The sequence below is a fragment of the Asterias amurensis genome, chromosome 8 (assembly GCF_032118995.1).
Source record: "Asterias amurensis chromosome 8, ASM3211899v1".
NCBI lineage: Eukaryota > Metazoa > Echinodermata > Asteroidea > Forcipulatida > Asteriidae > Asterias > Asterias amurensis.
Genome location: NC_092655.1, coordinates 18960298 through 18984429, shown reverse-complemented (window position 1 = coordinate 18984429; position 24132 = coordinate 18960298). Strand labels below are relative to the sequence as shown.

The following is a 24132-nucleotide window of genomic DNA, read 5'->3' as shown; positions in this document are numbered from 1 at the left end:
AGTCTCAATTTTCATGGTTTATAAACCATGTTTTTTAAGAAGTCTCGATTTTCGTGGTTTATAAACCATTGTCACAAACCATGATTTTATGGTTCATTTGTTATGGTTTATAAACCATGATTTGTAAACCACGATTTTTATCTTAAATTTTCATGGTTTGTAAACCATGTTTTTAGATGTCTCAATTTTCATGGTTTGTAAACCATGATTTGTAAACCATGAATTTGATGCTTTATTTTTTATGGTTTATAAAACATGTTTTTAAGATGCGTAAATTTTCTTGGTTTATGAACCACGATTTGTAAATGTTTTTTGTATGTTCATGGTTTGTAAACCATAAACTTAGACACAACAAATACTTTACTGGTATGTAAACCATAACAGGATGTGGCAACAGTTTTTATGGTTTACATCTAATTGCTGTAAACCATGGTAAAAACATGCCTTAAAATTGTCAAACATTAATGGACAAACGGCGCCCCATAGCGCACGTGGTTGAAGCTTTAGCCGGTGTTTCTAGCCGATAAGAGAAAGTAGGTCCTCCGCGGGGCAGCGTCATTGGGTGCTTCTGGGCCCTTTTTTTTGGGGGGGGGGGGAATTTCCATAGATATCCCATCCAGGGGAACGGGATTGGGAGTATACACCATTGTTTATTCTATGTCTGGACTATTGCGCATGCACCGGCGGAGCACAGTCATCGGTTATTTCAGACATAATACTACCCAAGGCACTTCATTTAGAAAATAAATACCCTCTTGTTTCCGCGCGTTTCGCCGTGTCATGACATGTGTTTAAAATTAATCCGTAATTCTCGTTAACGAGAATTTATATTGTTTTGCTGTTTTCTCAAAAAGTAAAGCGTTTCATGGAATAATGTTTCAAGAGAAGTCTTTCACCATTGCCTTCTGTAAACCCTGTAAGTTATTTGTAAATCTGTGAACTTTTATTTTTTTTCTGAACCGAAAGGGTCCAATGGCTTTAAAGACAATGTACAATATTAGTAATTGTCAAAAACCAGTCTTCTCACTTGGTGCATCTCAACATATGCACAAAATAACAAATCTTAAAATTTGAGCTCAATCGGTCGTCGACGTTGAGCCACCAAGAAAGAAAAAACACCCTTGTCACACGAAATTGTGTACTTTCGTACATTGATTTTGAGACCTCAAATAAATCTGAGGTATCGAAATCAAATTCATGTAAAATTGCTTCTTTCTCGTAAACTACTTCACGTCAGAGGGAGCCGTTTCTCACAACATTTTATACTATCAACCCCTATCAAGAAGAAGAAGAAGAAGAAGAAGAAGAAGAAGAAGAAGAAGAAGAAGAAGAAGAAGAAGAAGAAGAAGAAGAAGAAGAAGAAGAAGAAGAAGAAGAAGAAGAAGAAGAAGAAGAAGAAGAAGAAGAAGAAGAAGAAGAAGAAGAAGAAGAAGAAGAAGAAGAAGAAGAAGAAGAAGAAGAAGAAGAAGAAGAAGAAGAAGAAGAAGAAGAAGAAGAAGAAGAAGAAGAAGAAGAAGAAGAAGAAGAAGAAGAAGAAGAAGAAGAAGAAGAAGAAGAAGAAGAAGAAGAAGAAGAAGAAGAAGAAGAAGAAGAAGAAGAAGAAGAAGAAGAAGAAGAAGAAGAAGAAGAAGAAGAAGAAGAAGAAGAAGAAGAAGAAGAAGAAGAAGAAGAAGAAGAAAAAATTAATACGAACATTAAATTTAATAAACAAGTTAATTAAAAATAATAAACAAGCACATAATAAACCAGTTTAGATAATATATTTCCCGTTTTAAAAATATGTGGATTGCATTTTTCTCTTTTTTTCTGGGGGGATAATGGTTTATTTACAACATTTTACAAAATCGTACATCAGATCGTTAAAACAAAGATTAATCGTAGAATCTACCACACAGAATGTTACCATACGTGGTAATAGCCATTATTGTTTGTTACTTACAGTAAGTAAAAGTAGGCCACTATATTTTGTTAGTTAGCTTTCACACAGCTCAGATAAAATAAAAATAAACAGAACCCAGAAAATATACTTGGAATGGGTAACAACAAAGGAGTCGTATTCTTGGAAAAATTAATTCTAAACTATACAGGAATTAATTCTGACTTGAACAACTACGACGTTTGTATCTTCTATACATATTTCTAATAAATATTTAAAAAAAGAGAGAAGAATAACCGCTATACCTACTACTTTTTTAAAGGCAGTGGACACTATTGGTAATTACTCAAGATAGTTGTTAGCATAAAACCTTACTTGGTAATAAGCGAGGGGTAGCTGTTGATAGTAACAAACATTGTGAGAAACGGTTCATCTGAAGTAACGTAGTTTTTGAGAAAGACGTAATTTCAGGCGATCGAAAAAGCGGCTGCCAAACGTCACCTCGGACCAATCAAAACACAGATATAAAGGCTTACGTCACTGCGCGTTCATCCAATGAAACCATTGTATGCAATGAAATCACTGGCTCTGAGAAGCAAGTACATGTCTTTGCGGATAAAAACAGGATACAAGTCTAACTGGAACCAATATTTATTGGTGAGTAAATGAATTGCATGGGGGTTTGGGTTGGAATAACATGTTTGTTAAAGTAAGATTTGTCTTACCCCTTCGTGAACTAAAGGCCTTTTCACGCTGTCAATAATCTCAGGGTCGGATCCGGTTCCGAACCGGAGATTTTGTTCAACCCGTTCCACACTGTAAAAATTTCAATCCGCCTCCGATCCGGGTAGCATGCTCCGATAGCATGCTCTAGCCAGATTGAAATCAACCCTGGTAGGGACCAGGGTTGAAAATATCAATCCGGATCGAAATTGTATTTTTCGTTAAACGGTTCATCACGCATTAGCCGGTTAACTTAAAGACTAGTGTGAATGTTGCGAGGCTGAACCGGAGAGGACCCGGGTACAGTTTCATTGCGGTTCGAAATGAAGGTCGTGTGAAAAGGCTTTTAGATTCGGTTAAATTCAAACGGTGAATTGCGATCAGACATGACACATTTTAAAAGCCCGTTCTTTAAAGTCACCTGGAAATAGAATTTATTTTCTTTCAAACATAAGAGTATATGCTTACGAACAATAAAACATTTTTTTTAGTAATTGTTTGTCACGATTTATATGTTTAAAAAATATATAAAGTTGTTTGGGGGCTGACTCCGCCTACCCCTTTTGTGACGTCATTCAAGGCAGACTTTGCCTGCAATGCGTATAGTAAACACACGTGCAAAGTACATGTACGTCCACGTCGTGAGTTGGTACATTTCAAAAAGTGTTTTTCTGCATTCAGCAGCAATACACCTGGTCGGCATTGCCGGAAAAAAACAATTTTTTTTTTTTTTGAAACGTACAAACTCATGACTTGGTCCGTACATGTACTTTGCAATTGTGTTTACTCTACGCATTACAGGCAAAGTCTGCCTCGATTGACGTCACGAACAGCGCCTTCTCGGGTCAGGGTCTACTCTTAAATTTGTAAATAACATAAGAACTGATTTCTTAAAACCTTAGTTAACTGTTTATTCACATTCAACTCATCAAAACACATATATTAGCCACAAAAGCTTTATTTTGAAAAAATACCATTTCCAGGTGACTTTAACTTGTTAGTCTGATTTCTGACTTGTTTTGATCAGTTTACAAATCATATTACGTTTTTACTAAAGTAAATTAATACATGAGAAAGGTTTTAGGAAACTGAAATAATAAAATATTTTCACCTGTGTTTTGCACACCATCTGAATCTGTTAACCTGTGCAAACTCCATCTGGTATAATGTATCCAACACAGGGCGCACTACGCAAAGCAGGCAGCAAGCCTGAAGAGTCCCCCTGGTCAGTTCAAATAGACTACTGGAACTTACTCTTTCTACGGTGGGTGATTACCTTATTAATGGTGGAAGAGAATTCCATTGTCTTCATGTTTATTTCAATTTGGAAAGACAATTACAGTTGAGTGTAGATTCGTGAAAATAATCTACACTTTCATAAATAAAGTGACACAACAGAAATAGTTGAAATTGATGATAATTGTTTTGAAGCTTTGAAAATAGTTTTAAACTATGCGACATATTTAGTGGAGTGGTCATCCACGCGTTGATGATTTTGTTTTGGGATATTTAAAAAGTTTTGAAAGAAAATATATATCAAGCAAACATCAAGCAAACTTATGAAATAATCAATATGCCCCATATTAAGTTAGTTTGAAACTCAGAAGAACCTACAAGCAAATATATTGACGTACATTGAAAAAAAAAAAAAAAAAAAAAAAGAGACTTGTTTTACAATTATTACATCAAGTCGGGATACATTTTGTAAAGAAAAAGTGCCAAACAGACCCATAGCCAAAACAAATAAGTAAATTAGTGTTGTGTAGTTTAAAGGCACTGGACAGTACCGGTTATTACTCAAAATATTTTTTTAGCATAACAACTTACTTGATAGTATAAACCATTTCTTTTTTTAAGAAAATGTTATTTCTCACTCAAATTTAATATTCAAGGACTTCATCTGAATCCTGTTATTATGCGTCTGAAAGCACACAAAGTAATGCAACAAGGGTGTTTTTTCGTATTCTCTTGCAAATTCGATGACCAATTTCAGGCCAAGTTTTTGCATGATTGTGATTTTATGCATATTATGTTGAGATACACCTAGTGGTAAGTGGTCTTTGACGACGTGTCGAGCCTAAATAAGCTAAAGCCCTTTTCACACTACATGGCCATTTCCCGGGAAATAAACTCCCGGGAAAATCCTGGGAGGTTTTAACCCCACCCAGGAACTGTTCTCACTATCCCGATTTGGTATAACCCCCGGGAGTACTACTTCCAAGGAATATGCGCGGTCGTTTAAACACAAAATTGTTTAACCCCGGGGTTAACTCCAACAATCCTACTCCTGAGCAGGGTTAATTACTTTCTGGGAATAAGTTATTTCCCGGGAAATTCCCGGGAGTTTTTTGGTAGTGTGAAAAGATCGACCAAAAATTCCGGGTAGTTTCCCGGGAAATAACTATAGTGTGAAAAGGGCTTAAGTTATTTTGCCTACTCAACGGTAGTTTGCTTGCAAGCCCCTTCATCCAGAGAAATTAGGAGCGACGTTGGAGTCCTTTTCAGTATCGCCTTATCACCAGGCCCAATTCCAAGATACATTCCTACAACAACAATTCCAATTTTGTTGAAGATAAATTAATCAAATTCGAAAAATTGTCAACTATTATGTAAATAATATGAGAAAATAATAATAAATAATAATGCTTATAAAGCGCCTTACATCTATGACTGGACCCCAAGGCGAGGTACACATTAAAATAGCACCAAGAAGCGGCAATTATAAACCACAAAAATGGACCAGCCAATAATTTAAACCTCACACCACAAAAGTTAAGAAGTTATGAAAAGACAGGCAGTGAATGAGAAGGAGACATAAATAATTGTTTGGACCTCAGAATATATGATTTCAGTTTCAGGTTCTTTTGACTGTGAGAAACCAAGGAGTCTCAAACCAACCTCTAAAACAGAACTTCCTTCCCCATGGGGGACAAAGGCACACACAAGTTTGCAGGTTTTAAGCAGTTGTTGAATTATAATTATTTAGAATTATTTATTCAGCCAACGTTAAAAAGTTGGACAAGAGTTGATGGGAGGTCACGTTAAAGAGTTGATGGGAGGTCATTCCACAACTTTGGTGCACATAAACACGAAGTCACTGTCTTCTGGAACCTATTTCATAAAGCTGTCAAGCAGATAATTCTGCATGACTAAAACTGTATTTGCTAAGCATGTGTTGGGTAAGGCAGCAGCCGCAGCAATGCAAACCATGTGGTATTTTGGCTGGTAAGTGTGCTTAGCTAGTTTTTTATGCTTACGTACTTTTATTTATGAAACTAAATTGGTCCACATGTGAAGAACAATATATAGTTAAACAATAGTTTGTTTGATGTTCTTAGATTGGGCAGAGGTTGGTACATACACATAATGTATGTATCGGATTGATTTATTGATTGATTGATTGAATTTATTCGAATAAAAACTTGTCAAAATACATATACATAATGAGAAAAGACAATGAAAGAAGATAAACCAAAATAGAACACAAGAAAAAATGACTACAAAAAATCATTCAAGAATAACCCTGAAAACAACAATAATTTAGATTTATTTCCATCGGGGTCCTACAAAAAACCTGCAAGAAGCAGCAACAATAAATTGAAGTAACAAAAACATACAAACCTAGACAAGAGCATTAGGAAGAACCATGAAAACAAAGCAAGAAAACACTAAATAAATAAATATATCATTTAATGTAAAGGCGAACAATTTTAAGAACTCAAGCTAAAACACAGAGAGATGCCTATACCTGGTGCAATCATGCTTTCCAGTGAAAATCCTCCTTGAGAAACCAGTCTGTAGAAAAAGCGAGCATTTGGTGGAATGTACTTTCCTGTCATAAACTTTGGAAAATCCTGGAAGGAACAGTAAAAAAAAGTACTCGATTTTTTGGACTGAAGAGAATAATCTCAGTTTGCTCGAAGAGGAAGACTGCATACTACATTTTGTGTGAATCTTTGAAGAAGGACTAACTCAATACATTTCCAACCCAGATGGGGTCTTTTTAGTTACAAATTAATCAGCCTTGCTCAAGGCAGTCGAATTATTCACTCCGAAAAAAGACCGCCGCTGTATAAAAACCCATATTCACTGTGCGTAACATCGCACGACACGATGCCCGCTTACACTATCCGCATGCGACGGCCCTCGCATGCGGTTAGTGGTACGAGTATAAACAGACAGACAGACGGACGGACGGACGGACGGACGGACGGACGGACGGACGGACGGCAAACGGACGGACGGACGGACGGACGGACGGACGGACGGACGGGCGGACGGACGGACGGACGGACGGTTGGACGGACGGACGGACGGACGGACGGACGGACGGACGGACTGACGGACGGACGGACGGACGGACGGACGGACGGACGGACGGACGGACGGACGGACGGACGGACAGACAGACAACCAACCAAACAAGCAATCAATGTTTGTTTTTAACGACATTCAGTTTCAATGTCCCTTCAACTTCTTCAAGCCCCGTAAACTCACCAACACTGTCATTCCTTTCAAGTTTTTAAAGGTGGCTGGTGAAGACTGCTGTAAAGAAGAGGTTAGAAAAACGCAATGTTATTTTCACACATGCCATGTAAATCTGTGTTTTTTTTAGTTGAGATATATAGTAAAAACAACAATGAGTTATTGTATTATAAAAAATAACACGATTTGAGGGTGAATAGTATATACATATTGACTGGCAATAGACTTTATCGCAAATACCAATGCACACTAGACTATATCATAAGTTCATCCAACGTGACCGTGTTTCAGCCAACCACAATACAGAACAAGCAAGAGGTGTGTTACAATCGATAACTATCTATTTGAGCAAGATAAAATGACGACCGTCAAATAAAATGCGCATGCTAAAAATTTGTTCATGTATTGTATGTTGCTAGAGAGAGAGCGATGTTCGTGCGCGTGTGTACAAAACAGTACAGCAATTGTAAAATAAAGCGCATGACAGGTAAGGGCGCCCAGCTGACTGGTCGCACAATGGTTATAGTGTTGAACGGATAACCAATGGCAAGACCAATGGTGTTCAATGGTATACCATTGATATCACCATTGGAACTGAAGGGAATATCATTGGTCTGTGAATGCTATACCATTGTCCAGACCAGTAATGTTGAATGGTATACCATCGATATCACCAATGGTACTGAATGGTATACCACTGGCTCTGTCAATGGTGTTCATTGATATACCCTTGGCTAAACCATTGGTGTTGAATGGTATACCATACTTATCACCAGTGGTACTGAATGGTTATACCATTATATTTTGAATGGTATACCATTGGCTAGACCAATGGTGTTCAATGGTTTACCATTGATATCACCAATGGTACTGAATGGTTTACCACTGGCTCTGTCAATGGTGTTCATTAATATACCCTTGGCTAAACCATTGGTGTTGAATGGTATACCATAGGTTTTAAGCAGTTGTTGAATTATAATTATTTAGAATTATTTATTCAGCCAACGTTAAAAAGTTGGACAAGAGTTGATGGGAGGTCACGTTAAAGAGTTGATGGGAGGTCATTCCACAACTTTGGTGCACATAACACGAAGTCACTGTCTTCTGGAACCTATTTCATAAAGCTGTCAAGCAGATAATTCTGCATGACTAAAACTGTATTTGCTAAGCATGTGTTGGGTAAGGCAGCAGCCGCAGCAATGCAAACCATGTGGTATTTTGGCTGGTAAGTGTGCTTAGCTAGTTTTTTATGCTTACGTACTTTTATTTATGAAACTAAATTGGTCCACATGTGAAGAACAATATATAGTTAAACAATAGTTTGTTTGATGTTCTTAGATTGGGCAGAGGTTGGTACATACACATAATGTATGTATCGGATTGATTTATTGATTGATTGATTGAATTTATTCGAATAAAAACTTGTCAAAATACATATACATAATGAGAAAAGACAATGAAAGAAGATAAACCAAAATAGAACACAAGAAAAAATGACTACAAAAAATCATTCAAGAATAACCCTGAAAACAACAATAATTTAGATTTATTTCCATCGGGGTCCTACAAAAAACCTGCAAGAAGCAGCAACAATAAATTGAAGTAACAAAAACATACAAACCTAGACAAGAGCATTAGGAAGAACCATGAAAACAAAGCAAGAAAACACTAAATAAATAAATATATCATTTAATGTAAAGGCGAACAATTTTAAGAACTCAAGCTAAAACACAGAGAGATGCCTATACCTGGTGCAATCATGCTTTCCAGTGAAAATCCTCCTTGAGAAACCAGTCTGTAGAAAAAGCGAGCATTTGGTGGAATGTACTTTCCTGTCATAAACTTTGGAAAATCCTGGAAGGAACAGTAAAAAAAAGTACTCGATTTTTTGGACTGAAGAGAATAATCTCAGTTTGCTCGAAGAGGAAGACTGCATACTACATTTTGTGTGAATCTTTGAAGAAGGACTAACTCAATACATTTCCAACCCAGATGGGGTCTTTTTAGTTACAAATTAATCAGCCTTGCTCAAGGCAGTCGAATTATTCACTCCGAAAAAAGACCGCCGCTGTATAAAAACCCATATTCACTGTGCGTAACATCGCACGACACGATGCCCGCTTACACTATCCGCATGCGACGGCCCTCGCATGCGGTTAGTGGTACGAGTATAAACAGACAGACAGACGGACGGACGGACGGACGGACGGACGGACGGACGGACGGACGGCAAACGGACGGACGGACGGACGGACGGACGGACGGACGGACGGGCGGACGGACGGACGGACGGACGGTTGGACGGACGGACGGACGGACGGACGGACGGACGGACGGACTGACGGACGGACGGACGGACGGACGGACGGACGGACGGACGGACGGACGGACGGACGGACAGACAGACAACCAACCAAACAAGCAATCAATGTTTGTTTTTAACGACATTCAGTTTCAATGTCCCTTCAACTTCTTCAAGCCCCGTAAACTCACCAACACTGTCATTCCTTTCAAGTTTTTAAAGGTGGCTGGTGAAGACTGCTGTAAAGAAGAGGTTAGAAAAACGCAATGTTATTTTCACACATGCCATGTAAATCTGTGTTTTTTTTAGTTGAGATATATAGTAAAAACAACAATGAGTTATTGTATTATAAAAAATAACACGATTTGAGGGTGAATAGTATATACATATTGACTGGCAATAGACTTTATCGCAAATACCAATGCACACTAGACTATATCATAAGTTCATCCAACGTGACCGTGTTTCAGCCAACCACAATACAGAACAAGCAAGAGGTGTGTTACAATCGATAACTATCTATTTGAGCAAGATAAAATGACGACCGTCAAATAAAATGCGCATGCTAAAAATTTGTTCATGTATTGTATGTTGCTAGAGAGAGAGCGATGTTCGTGCGCGTGTGTACAAAACAGTACAGCAATTGTAAAATAAAGCGCATGACAGGTAAGGGCGCCCAGCTGACTGGTCGCACAATGGTTATAGTGTTGAACGGATAACCAATGGCAAGACCAATGGTGTTCAATGGTATACCATTGATATCACCATTGGAACTGAAGGGAATATCATTGGTCTGTGAATGCTATACCATTGTCCAGACCAGTAATGTTGAATGGTATACCATCGATATCACCAATGGTACTGAATGGTATACCACTGGCTCTGTCAATGGTGTTCATTGATATACCCTTGGCTAAACCATTGGTGTTGAATGGTATACCATACTTATCACCAGTGGTACTGAATGGTTATACCATTATATTTTGAATGGTATACCATTGGCTAGACCAATGGTGTTCAATGGTTTACCATTGATATCACCAATGGTACTGAATGGTTTACCACTGGCTCTGTCAATGGTGTTCATTAATATACCCTTGGCTAAACCATTGGTGTTGAATGGTATACCATACTTATCACCAGTGGTACTGAATGGTTATACCATTATATTTTGAATGGTATACCATTGGCTAGACCAATGGTGTTCAATGGTTTACCATTGATATCACCAATGGTACTGAATGGTTTACCACTGGCTCTGTCAATGGTGTTCATTAATATACCCTTGGCTAAACCATTGGTGTTGAATGGTATACCATACTTATCACCAGTGGTACTGAATGGTTATACCATTATATTTTGAATGGTATACCATTGGCTAGACCAATGGTGTTCAATGGTTTACCATTGATATCACCAATGGTACTGAATGGTTTACCACTGGCTCTGTCAATGGTGTTCATTAATATACCCTTGGCTAAACCATTGGTGTTGAATGGTATACCATACTTATCACCAGTGGTACTGAATGGTTATACCATTATATTTTGAATGGTATACCATTGGCTAGACCAATGGTGTTCAATGGTTTACCATTGATATCACCAATGGTACTGAATGGTTTACCACTGGCTCTGTCAATGGTGTTCATTAATATACCCTTGGCTAAACCATTGGTGTTGAATGGTATACCATACTTATCACCAGTGGTACTGAATGGTTATACCATTATATTTTGAATGGTATACCATTGTCTAGAGCAATGGTGTTCGATTGTTTACCATTGATATCATCAATGGTACTGAATGGTTTACCACTGGCTCTGTCAATGGTGTTCATTAATATACCCTTGGCTAAACCATTGGTGTTGAATGGTATACCATACTTATCACCAGTGGTACTGAATGGTTATACCATTATATTTTGAATGGTATACCATTGTCTAGAGCAATGGTGTTCGATTGTTTACCATTGATATCATCAATGGTACTGAATGGTTTACCACTGGCTCTGTCAATGGTGTTCATTAATATACCCTTGGCTAAACCATTGGTGTTGAATGGTATACCAAACTTATCACCAGTGGTACTGAATGGTTTTACCATTATATTTTGAATGGTATACCATTGGCTAGACCAATGGTGTTCAATGGTTTACCATTGATATCACCAATGGTACTGAATGGTTTACCACTGGCTCTGTCAATGGTGTTCATTAATATACCCTTGGCTAAACCACTGGTGTTCAATGGTAAACCATACTTATCACCAGTGGTACTGAATGGTTATACCATTCATTGATATACCCTTGGTGTCCAATGGTGTCAACCATCGATATCACCAATATTGTAATGGTTATACCATGGTATACCATTGTCTAGAGCAACGGTGTTAAATGGTATACCATTGATATCACCATGTGGTACTGGGTTGTATTCCATTAGGTTTTGAGTGCTAAACATTGGCTCAACCAATGGTGTTTAATGGTTCACCATCGATATCACCAATGGTACTGAATTGCAATACAGACGATGTGACCTCTGACGTCACACGAAAACCACAACATGATTCGCGCGCATACCGCCGGGCGAAACATGACGTATTGAGTGTTTTGTCAACAGAGGGCGGTTTGAATGTAAAATTAGGTCACATCGTCTATACCATTGGGTTTTGAGTGGTATATCATTTTCTACGCCAATGGTGTATCATCAATGGTACTGTGTACTAGACCTATGGTGTTAATTGGTATACCATTGAGCACCAGTGGCACTGAATGGTGTACCATAGACCTTATCGCAAATACTCGGTACGCGCACAATAGACGTGGAATGAGGTGCATGCTGGTCTAGCTAACTATCAAATTTGGGTACTAGCTAGACCAGCATGCACCTCATCCGACAGTTTGCGCTTGCGCAATGGTATTTGCGAAAAGGTCTATCAGGTCATCATTTTGTTTTACACCAGGAAGCGCAGATATGAATTGGATTTAAATTATACCACAGCACATTTTAATGGTTTACAAGATGATGTGGTGCAAGTTTAACAGCCACTTCCAGAAGCACCAGGGGCAAATAAGGCTTTGGCATCGGCTATCTGCTGCCACCTAGCGTCTTCTACTACCTATGCGCCTCTCTTAATATTTATGCATGAGTGGGCTACGTCACATCTACCCCAAATTTAGGCAATAGGCACCGCTACTGTAAGTGGTGGCGGACGTGCGCCTACTTTTGGTTAATAATGCATGAATAATAAGATTCTTTTTACCATATAGAAGAGTTTGCGGTAACACCATGTAATAACAATCTCTAAATGAGTTGGGGTGGTTCTGAAAAGAACCGTTGGGTTAACTCGACGTTTCGATCAGTATGCTCTGATCGTCTTCTGGAGAATGCTGGACTCTGATGCTGCATGCTGCTTAAGTACTAGGCGGTGGATCAGCGGTGATGCACGAAGGCGGGAAAAGTAGGCGGGAAGTGAACTCGATGATGCGTGGTGAAACCTGTTGTGGAGCCTTGGGGGTTGTGTGGGGGGTGTGTGCTCACTGAACCGTGTCAGTAGGAACAAGCACAGGGGACAGTGAGGGTGTGGGGCCTAGGTGACTGAGGGTATAGATGACCCAAAGCAGTCTAATAGTTGGGGCCTAGGGGGTGACCGTGGATATAGAAGATCCATTGGTCGGGAGAAGGGGGAGCCAGATGTCACTGATGTGGAAGCCGATGTCTTGGGGTACGGTGTCATGCTTGTGGATCTCGATGGCCTCTCTAATGCGTCTAGGGTGCCACGCCTGGATGGGAGCGATGATCTCAGCTGCATCCCAGTTCACTCGGTGGTCAGCGATGTGGGAATGCTTGACGATGGCGGATTTATCGAAGTCCCCCCTCCTTCCGTGTGCTCGGTGTTCCTTAAGTCTAGTGGGAAGGTTACGCCCGGTTTCCCCGACATAAACCTTACCACATTCGCATGGAATGCGATAGACTCCGGCACGGGCGGAGGGGTCCTTCTTGTCCTTGTGCGATTGGAGAGAGCCATGGAGTTTCTTCGGGGCGGAGTGATACACCTTGATACCTGCTTCCTTGAAGATGCGTTGGAGGCGATGAGAGGGGGGACCTAGGTATGGTAAACTAACTGTGGGTGTGTGTGTTTGACCTTGGGTATAGGAGACCCTTTGGTCGGGGGGGACGGGCTTGCTAGTCTTGACTTGCTTGGCGTTGTATCCATTCCGCTGTAGAGAAGTGGTGATGTGCTGCAACTCATGCTGGAGGCTATCCGGATCACAAATGGTATAAGCCCGTTGAACCAGCGCACGGTTGACTGACGACTTGATGGCTGGATGATGGAAAGACCGCTGATGCAGGTAGCGGTCGGTGTGGGTGGGTTTCCGGTAAATGCTGTGATGTAGGGTGCCGTCTTGGTTTCTTGTAATGAGAACATCCAGAAAGGGTAACTTTCCGGAATGTTCTTGCTCCATGGTGAACTTGATACTGGAGTGTTGTTGGTTGAGGTACTGCAGAAATTCATGGAGAGAGTCCTGACCGTGGGGCCACACGACAAAGGTGTCGTCAACGTAGCGGAGCCACAGGCTGGGTCGGAGGTCAGCGGTGAGGAGTGATGAGGACTCGAACTCCTCCATGAATATGTCAGCTAGAACCGGGGATATAGGGGATCCCATGGAGGTCCCAGCTGTCTGCTCGTAGTACTTGCCCTGGAATTGAAAACAACTGGAGGAAACGCATGTGTAAAGCAAATCATGAATTTGGTCAGGTGAAAGACCAGTACGATCAGGGAGGGATGGGTCATGTGATAATCTCTCCTTGGCCAAGAAGCAAGCTTCATCAGTGGGCACATTGGTGAAGAGAGATTCCACATCAAAACTTACCAAGATATCAGTGGGTTGTAGGGTTAGGTTGCGGGTAATGTCAACAAACTGGGTGGAATTGGAAACATGGTGTTCAGTGAGACCCACCAGGGGTCGAAGTACTTTAGCTAGGTACTTGGCAGTGTCGTAGGTGGGGGAACCCCTCGAGGCAACTATGGGGCGGAGGGGAACTTCCGGCTTGTGAATCTTGGGATTGCCGAAGAACCTGGGACAGGTGGAGCTGGATGGGCGGAGCCTACGATAGAGTGGGACGGAGAGAGCTCCAGACCGGTGGATGGAAAGGAGTTTACTGGCAACCCTCTTCTCGATGCTAGGGGTGGGGTCCTTGGGGAGGGGGCGGTATGAACCAGATGATAAAATATTGCTTACCTTGTCAGTGTACTCCGTGCGGTCCATGATGACAGTGGCATTCCCTTTATCAGCAGGCAAGATGTGAATGGATTCGTCCCGGCGAAGTTCTCGGAGGGCTGCCTGCTCAACCTTGGAAAGGTTGGACTTGGCTGGTTTCGCCTTCCGCAGAACCTCGTTTATCTTGATCCGGACATCAATCTTCTCCGTCTTGCTGAGGTGTTTGAGGGCTTGCTCTGTAGACTGGATAATTTCTTCGGTAGGGATGGACTTGGGGGGCTGGGCAAAGTTCATACCCAGGGACAGGACGCTGGTCTCGGTTTCCGTGATACTCCGGTTGCTAAGGTTGACTACGGTGTGTTTCTGGAAAGCGCGTTGACTACGGAGGTGAACTGGTGGCCGTGAGGATATAGGAGATCCTGTGGGTTGCCCAGGGACGCGATTGAATAGAGATATAGGAGATCTCATCTTCTCGGAGGGTGCGCGATTGAAGTGAGATATAGACGATCTCTGCTTCTGGTGGTATAACTTGTGGAATTTGGCTATCTGCTTCCTGCGGGCGGTCGCGAAGGCATGTTGGCTGGATGAACTGGAGAGGGCGCTGATCTTGGAGAAATCTCTCGGGTGTAGGGAGGATTGCAGTTCCCGCTCGGTGTGGGTGATGTCATGATCTAGACCGGCTAGAGATGATCTGGTGGATGATATCCGCTCCTTGAGAAGGGCGGAACTAGCGACTTGAAGGATGGACGAAGAACGGCGGCTGCGGACTGGATCTTGGAGGCGGAGTCCGTGTGGCATCAGGTTTGAGTCTCGGCAACGTTTAAGGAAGGCTAGGTTATTTATGAGTTTAGAACGTCTTACCGACATCCGTTCATATAACCTAACCGCCTTAAGGATAAGCTCCCCGTAGAGCGAAGATAAGTAGGATTTGAAACTTTGCATGGTGGAGATAAGATATAGAAGAGTTTGCGGTAACACCATGTAATAACAATCTCTAAATGAGTTGGGGTGGTTCTGAAAAGAACCGTTGGGTTAACTCGACGTTTCGATCAGTATGCTCTGATCGTCTTCTGGAGAATGCTGGACTCTGATGCTGCATGCTGCTTAACCTTCCCACTAGACTTAAGGAACACCGAGCACACGGAAGGAGGGGGGACTTCGATAAATCCGCCATCGTCAAGCATTCCCACATCGCTGACCATCGAGTGAACTGGGATGCAGCTGAGATCATCGCTCCCATCCAGGCGTGGCACCCTAGACGCATTAGAGAGGCCATCGAGATCCACAAGCATGACACCGTACCCCAAGACATCGGCTTCCACATCAGTGACATCTGGCTCCCCCTTCTCCCGACCAATGGATCTTCTATATCCACGGTCACCCCCTAGGCCCCAACTATTAGACTGCTTTGGGTCATCTATACCCTCAGTCACCTAGGCCCCACACCCTCACTGTCCCCTGTGCTTGTTCCTACTGACACGGTTCAGTGAGCACACACCCCCCACACAACCCCCAAGGCTCCACAACAGGTTTCACCACGCATCATCGAGTTCACTTCCCGCCTACTTTTCCCGCCTTCGTGCATCACCGCTGATCCACCGCCTAGTACTTAAGCAGCATGCAGCATCAGAGTCCAGCATTCTCCAGAAGACGATCAGAGCATACTGATCGAAACGTCGAGTTAACCCAACGGTTCTTTTCAGAACCACCCCAACTCATTTAGAGATTGTTATTACATGGTGTTACCGCAAACTCTTCTATATCTTATCTCCACCATGCAAAGTTTCAAATCCTACTTCTTTTTACCACTTACCACATCACGTCTAAACGAATCATATAAAGAATATGCCACAACATTCCCACGGGGCCCCCTTCCCGGATCTGTATAGCTGTATTGAAAGAACTTGCCTGGGGAACAATCAGAGAACAAAAATAAACTCACAGCTCTTGAATGGATAATTTGGGAATGACAGTGCGATGACCCGGTCTTCACAGCGTGGTTATGGCCTTAGTTGATGGCTGGCGCCGTTACGCGTAATGACCTAGTCGTGGCCCAAGACTATGGTGCTTGATTCTGGATAGTGTACTACGCGCGGTTGAATCGCCAAAGCGCGCCCGCCACGGTATGATTTAGTTACATGGACGGCTTGAAATCTAGACTACACTCTGCAAGCTTGGTAGCTTGCAGAGTACGGACCGGGCAATCTCGGTAGTCTAGTTGGTAATTTAATCTCATCGAGGGCGCTTTTTGGCCTCATCGATGGCGCTTTTCAGCATTGACGTCAAAATGCAAGAGATTGGCCATTTTGTGCACCACGCGTACACATTTTTAAAGACAGGTGTTTTGCATTGTTTGATCGTCGTTTATGGCGACCAGGGCCCAATTTCATGGCTCTGCTTACCGCCGAATTCTGCGCTTACGATGACGATTTCCCGCTGACGTGCAAGCGCCGAATTTCTGTAAAGCGAAGAATGTCTAGTAACGCGGAGTACGCATGCGCAGAAGCCAAAAGTTGCCGCTTAACCGTGAAATACGCTTGCCGTAAGCACAGAATTCCCTGCTTTCCGTACGCGCCGATTATGTGCTTGCGGTAAGCAGAGCCATGAAATTGGGCCCTGGTGACGTCATCAAAGTGTTATGGTTTATTATGCGCGCTCCACTTACTGTTTTCGTTGTAATCCTGGAAAATCAGTTGCCTGTTTCTAACCGTCAGATACCTGGGGGGACCTTTATCTCCTCCAATATAAATGTTGTACGTGGCGGTAGAAACCCTTATAAAATCATATATAGGGGTAGAGGGGAATAACAAGGCAGGTGGCATTTCATTACTTTCATTTTCGAGGCTCTCGAGAACAGCAACGTCTAGAACACCGTCTGTGAAAAGAATAAAACATCATGCAAAAAGGTAAAGATAAAGTAGCTATGGGGCTCCAATGCACCATGCTTTAGGTCTCGGAGCAGTAAACTGGCCTAGACAAAGTTGTAATATTGTTGTTGTTGTTGTTGTTGTTGTTGTTGTTGTTGTTGTTGTTGTTGTTGTTGTTGTTGTTGTTATGTTTGTTTATTTGGTTTTCGTTCGACTGAGTGCTGCAACAAGATCTACTTGAATGTTCTTAATGTCTTCAAATGCTACAAAACTGGAACGTTTTGGACGAACATTGAGTGTCGATTTAACGGGTGCCAATTACACCAAAGATGTACTGTTTTAGTGATATTTTGCACACAAATTTTAAACACATATTTGATTGGCCTAAAATATTGCAACCTCAATTTGCAACCTCACTCAATGTAACTCTCACCCTTTGGGAAGATTTTGAAAATTTTCCAAATGAACTTGGTCTTTTCTCCGTCGTCTAACTTCCTTTCGACTCCCTGAAAAAAGACACCTTAAAATTTAAGATAATTCACATCGATAAAATTGTCATGGTGTTTAAGTGTTTTAACTAACGCCCAATTGGTTGCAATTAACAACTTGTATAGACCCCACACCATAGACCACCCACCATTGATCCCATACTAGAGAACAGTGACCCCATAATCTCAATGACGTCACCAATGGGCATTCATAGGGGTATTCTTTGTTTTATACCAACTCCCGACTAAACACTGTCCCGTGGTGTAAAATTACAATGATGTGCTTAAACTCTTTGTAGTCAAGAAGCTCTTTCAGTAATTGTATCAAGTCCACGTTGTCAATGTCGATGGAATTTGCCGAGACTAACACATCACCGGATCTGGAAAAAAACACAAATTCAAAACAAACTGTTACTGTAATACAGAGAACTTTCCTTCCTACACTGGTGTGTGCGTGGGCATTATATTGGGATGGGTAATTGTGACCTTGTGGTGGTGGAAATGAGAGAACCAACTAAACTGATTTAATAATTGGTGCGTTTAAATTTGCGAGAAATATCTTACAATAAACAATAAAGAACAATAAGAATATAAAACAAAGAAAAAAGAAAAAAAGGCACAACAGTTTCTTTTCGTTAAAGACATTGGACACTATTAGTAACTGTCAAAGAACAGTCTTCTCACTTGGTGTGTCTAAACACATGCATGAAATAGAAAACCTAGATCAAATCGAAAATCGAAATCAAATTCGTGCAAAATTAATTCTTTCTTCAAAACTATGTCACTTCAGATGGAGCCGTTTCTCACAATGTTTTATACCATCAACCTCTCCCCATTGCTTATCACCTGAAGTAAGGTTTTATGCTAATAATTATTTTGAGTAATTACCAGTGGCCATATCTGCATTGAAATGGCATTGTATACCTTTTTTAACCGTTCGGTTGTTTTAATCATAAACGTAAATGTTCACACTAAAACTGAGAACTGTAAATTACATTTCTGGGGGTCGCGTTTCTGGGATAAAAAGGAATAGCCTACATTAATTTTATCCAAAACCGTGGTACTTTGAAGTGACATGATTCTCAAACAGTATCAAAAGCTGCCTGCTTCTAATTCGAAAGTTACTATGCAAATAGTTCTAAAGAGTCATTATACATACATGCTCTTTAAACAGTAATTCTTAAAATACCTCAGACAATTTCGCTTTTCCTTTTGGTAGACACGCGTCACATGGGGGTGTTTAAACGTCAATGCATATCCGAAAACTGCCGTACAAATGCAAAACACGTACAGAGCTCAAGGACGTCGGCAAACGGATAAGTTTTACAGAGTTTCTTTTACGCATTTTAACCAAGAAGGTATTAATGAATGGGAATAAAAGAGTATAGTGACTCACTCCTAAACTGCCGTTTAAAACCTTGCAGGGTCGCGGCCGTGCGATAATTACAGACCCTCGCCTTCGTCGGGCGCGTGAATTTATCGCACGGCCACGACCCTGCCGGTTTTAAACGGCAGTTTAAGAACTCGTCGCTACCCTTTTATTCCCTTATTACTTATGTGTAACTCACTGGAAGCCAGTTTTGTAAGCCAGTCCACCCTCTAGGAAGTCCTTAAAGACAAACCGGCCGTCTTCTTGATGTAGTTCCACCCCAAAATGCACACCATGAGTCTCCGTATCTTCCGGATTGTGGAGGAACACTTTGCGTCCATCCCCGTTGTTCTCCTGCTAGGATGAAAAGGGATAGTGTACTTTCTAAAGCAGGCAAACAATCTAAAGACTAAAGTTTGCGTGTTCATCGAGAACCAGAATTCGAAATACTTTAAATGGGAGCATGATGGGAGGGACGAATAGGGTCGGATCTGGTGTGTGAGACTTGGGTGGGGTGGGGTAAGATTGGAGGGTTTTGGATTTATTTTGAGTTTTTTTTTTAGAACAACCATCCCGTGTGACAACTGTAGATTTCGTACTCCACCTACCTGAGCTTTGCTTTTCATTAGAATGTATTTAAAGACCACACAACTTGCAGTTTAGAACTGAACCCCACCCCACCCAACTTTCCCACCGTATCCTACTCCACCCAGCCTAATCTCACACCCAGTTCTACCCCTACCTCACACTCAATCCTATCATCCAACCAACTCTAAAACCCAACCCCACCCCCTCACACCCAATCCTACCCTTCCCACCAAATCTTCACACCCGATCCAACCCCACCAACCAACTCTCAAACCCAGACCCACCCGTACCCTACCAAATTCTCACACCCAATCCTACCCCACCTCACCCGTTTCTCACATCAAGTCACCCCCCCCCCACCCATGCCCACCAAATCTTCCCGACCTCACCCAACTCTCCCCAAACCGAATCCCTTAACCCAACTCAACACACACCACACCCTACCGGCCTACCCCATTTAACCAACCATCCCCTAAAAGGAACACGTTGCTTTGGATCGGTCGAGTTTGTCTTTGATAATCGTTCTATAGCCGTTTGTTGTAAAATGTATATGGTTAGAAAGATATTGTAAAAGTAGAATACAATGATGCACACAAACATGCCTCGAAATTGCGTGGTTTTCTTGTTACCTTGTCGACTAACACGGTCGGCCATTTATCCATTAATGGCCGACCGTGATAGTTCGCGACGTAAAAGGAAAACCGTGCAGTTTCGAGTGATACTTGTGTGGACCATTATGTTCTACTTTTAACACATCTTTCTAACCATATGCATTTCATAACAAACGGTTTCAAACGCTTTTAATATACCAACTCGTCCGATCCAAGGCAACGTGTTCATTTAACCCACCCAACCCATTACCTTATACCCAACGACGAAACTTACGGGTTGGCTTGTTGCCATCTTTGGATCTGTGTTTCTTTCCTCGGCCATGTCAGCGCCTGTACATGAAAAATCCATGAGGTTTAGTGTTTTATTCCAACTCAACAACACACACTTAACTCTCACTGTATTTTCATTACAAAAGGTCAAGTCCATCCACGTTTATACCCCGGTCACACATATAGGGCCGGATAAATAAAAACTAGCAATTACTTATCAAGTTAAAGGTTCATCAGCATTAGCAAGATGACTGAAAAGTAAAAGATCAGGCATGAACATTTTGCTCGCTGGATTACCTTTCACTTATAGACATTTTACTAACATACTGTAGCAATTACTTGTATTTTTACAAGCTACTGCACGCATGAGGAGCATCCAGGCAGCAACGCGTTTGACGTAGAAGCATTGCAGTACAGTCGTGATTTAGTCTGTAATTTGCAAAATTTGTTGATTTTGACGGCGACGCGACTGTGCCCCGATTTGATGATTTTTTTCAGATCGGGGTGATCGGCATGATCTTGGTATAAGGTCGTAGTGCTGTGTGAACGGGGTATTAGCGAGGTGATGAAAGAGGGTTATAACTGTATGCATACACTAAGTACACCACCACGTGACGTATAGTTAAATATGAACCTCCAAAACTCGCATTGAAAAGGCAGTCCACTTTATTAATTGCTTTGCAATCAGCGGGACCACCTCAGAACAACTCATTTTGTTCATTTTGGCAGTATGCCTTTAATACTTCAATTAGCCCTTTCAGATTATTATGGTTGACACTCTGTAGTACACTGTTGGGTTTGGTTACAGGCAAAATTATAACCAAAACAGTGTTATAGTATAACCTAATAGTGTCATAGCATAGTGTCCACCATACTTCGAAATTACAATAATATAATATTGAAGTTTTGTATAGGCACGTATCTACCATCTATACTCAAGCGCTGAGGATAAACCAACTTTCAGACAGATATGTTATTGACGTCATGAATCCTGGGACCCAATTATGTAGTGGGTTAACAAGGTGCTACGGCGCATACAGCAGCCACAGCCAGGAACACCGGAGCGAACCCCTTCTCTTTTCGATAAGTGCACTGGGTTCTTTATCATGCTTTACACAACAACACATAGGACCGACAGCTTTACGTCCCATCTGAAGGACGAAGCAACGTGCCTTGCTTAGGGGCACAAGTGTCACGGCAGGGGGATTCGAACCCACACTCTGCTGATCACAACACCCCCAGAAATTTATACTTAAACAACATATGAATTTGTTTGTTCAAATCCCTCTCTAGTTATTGTTTTCTTTGTTCAACGCCCAAACTATTTAAGATTTTAACCCACTCAGTTTCTACACGCGTTTTGTTTTGTCTTTGTCATTACTAAAGCATCCTAAAAGTTGCCGCAATCCTATATAACCAGGTAAAACTTTTGGAATCCGACATTCCCAAATTGTATGTACTGCCCCAGTATTGTTGCACTCCATACCCAAATAACAATAGCGTGAATCGTGGAATGCAGTTGTTTAGAACTTGTTTTTTATCACCCACTGAATACAAAAGGAAGCTAAATTTAGACATTCTTGAAAAAAATATATGAATTCTTTAAAAGCTGAGCACAATTTCCGCTTCACCTTTCACCCTTAACAACGTGCAATAAAAGGGCATAATCCCTGATGTTACACATGCAAATTAAAGCAAGCTGCTAAATTGGGCAGCCTTTCACTTTCCCATTGCACACAGAGTTTAGAGTTCTGTATTGGGCTAAGTTGCAAACCGCGCGAAACCATACGTAGTTGTCACTAAATCTTTATCCCGATTTAAAATACAACCGTAAGGCCAACTTCGAACTGTTTAGTGCAACACGGTTGGCACAGAGGAGAAGCTCTATACCGGGCTATGGAGCACGGTACACAGATCATTTTCAATGTTTGAAAAAATCTGAGGACTATCATTTGGGCTGTTTAAAAAAGGATGAGATATACCAATACTTTGCTCCCCGACCCCTCGGTGAATTCTATCATGCCGCAGCAACCTCTCAGTTTGAGATGTACCATTACCCCAAACCTAGTGCAAAAGCTTCAATGTCATAAAACGAACTTGACGTGTGCAAATATACTTACTTTTACTTAAAAAATCTACGGTGATTCGGCCTTCTTCAGACTCTTGGAAGCTTGTGTCTGCAAAATAATTCCATGTCTTTTTCATATTCAATGAACGGATACCGACTACAGCCATTGGACAATTTCGGTACAGATTTTTTCAGTTCACAGATTTAAAAACAACTTACAGTGTGTACAGAAGGAAATGGTGAAAGACTTCCTTTTAAATATTATTCCATGAAATGCTTTTCTTTTTGAGAAAACGTTATAAACAGTTATCAATTCTCGATAGGGAGAATTATGGATTTATTTTTAAACACATGTATTAACACGGCGAAACGTGCGGAAACAAGGGTTTCCCCGTTATTTTCTCCTGACTCCGATGACCAATTGAGCCTAAATTTTCACAGGTTTGTTATTTTATACAGAAGTTGTGTGATACACGAAGTGTGGGCCTTGGACAATACTGTTTACCGAACGTGTCCAATGGCTTTAAACAAGACACGTCACTATTGCTTGGTCCTTCGGATGGGACGTAACGCCGCTGGTCCCGTGTATTGTGTAACGCACGTAAAATAACTCAGTGCACTTATAGAAAAGAGAATGTTCTTGGTTTGTTTGCTGCATTCTGCGCTATAAGCACGCTGTAAACCATTACACAGTGCTTTTAAAGGCATTGGACACTATTGGTAATTACTCAGAATAATTATTAGCATAAAACCTTACTTGGTAACGAGTAATTGGGAGAAGTTGATGGTATAAAACATTGTGGAAATGGCTCCCTCTGAAGTGACATAGTTTTTGAGAAAGAAGTAATTTTCCGCGAAATCAAGCATCTGAAAGCACACAACTTCGTGTGACAAGGGTGTTTTTTTTTTCTCATCTCGCAACTACGACGACCAATTGAGCTCAAATTTTTACAAGTTTGTTATTTTATGCATATGTTGAGATACACCAACTGTGAAGGCTAGTCTTTAATAGTTACCAATAGTGTCCACTGTCTTTAAAAAGGAATAGGTTTCATACTTTAAATCGTAGCTCAACTACCCTGAAAGAAAAATAAATACGCCCATTGTTTGTGTGATAAAGCTCTTTATATTATTATAATGGCATCCGACCAGTAAAACTTCAAGGCTTACCTGGAACTGTGCACTTGTTTCCTATGGAGGTTTGTGGTACGCGCTACCCGAAGTTTCCGTTGATGTTCCACCCGACGTTCAATTGGCAGGGT

General features: G+C 41.3%; 2 protein-coding genes across 2 annotated transcripts; both read right to left on the bottom strand.

Moving 5' to 3' along the window:
• Nucleotides 1–4306: 4306 nt before the first annotated feature.
• Nucleotides 4307–24121, bottom strand: LOC139940836 (uncharacterized). Its single transcript, XM_071937217.1, has 10 exons — nucleotides 24041–24121; nucleotides 20807–20862; nucleotides 19533–19687; nucleotides 18239–18344; nucleotides 17910–17982; nucleotides 17275–17484; nucleotides 16423–16517; nucleotides 9578–9625; nucleotides 8833–8938; nucleotides 4307–5142 (listed from the first exon to the last, which is right to left on the bottom strand). Exons 2-10 carry the CDS (start codon nucleotides 20852–20854, stop codon nucleotides 5033–5035), a joined length of 951 nt encoding a protein of 316 aa, XP_071793318.1. The 5' UTR covers nucleotides 20855–20862; nucleotides 24041–24121; the 3' UTR covers nucleotides 4307–5032.
• Nucleotides 12659–15269, bottom strand: LOC139940726 (uncharacterized). Its single transcript, XM_071937092.1, has one exon. It carries the CDS (start codon nucleotides 15075–15077, stop codon nucleotides 13026–13028), a length of 2052 nt encoding a protein of 683 aa, XP_071793193.1. The 5' UTR covers nucleotides 15078–15269; the 3' UTR covers nucleotides 12659–13025.
• Nucleotides 24122–24132: the final 11 nt, after the last annotated feature.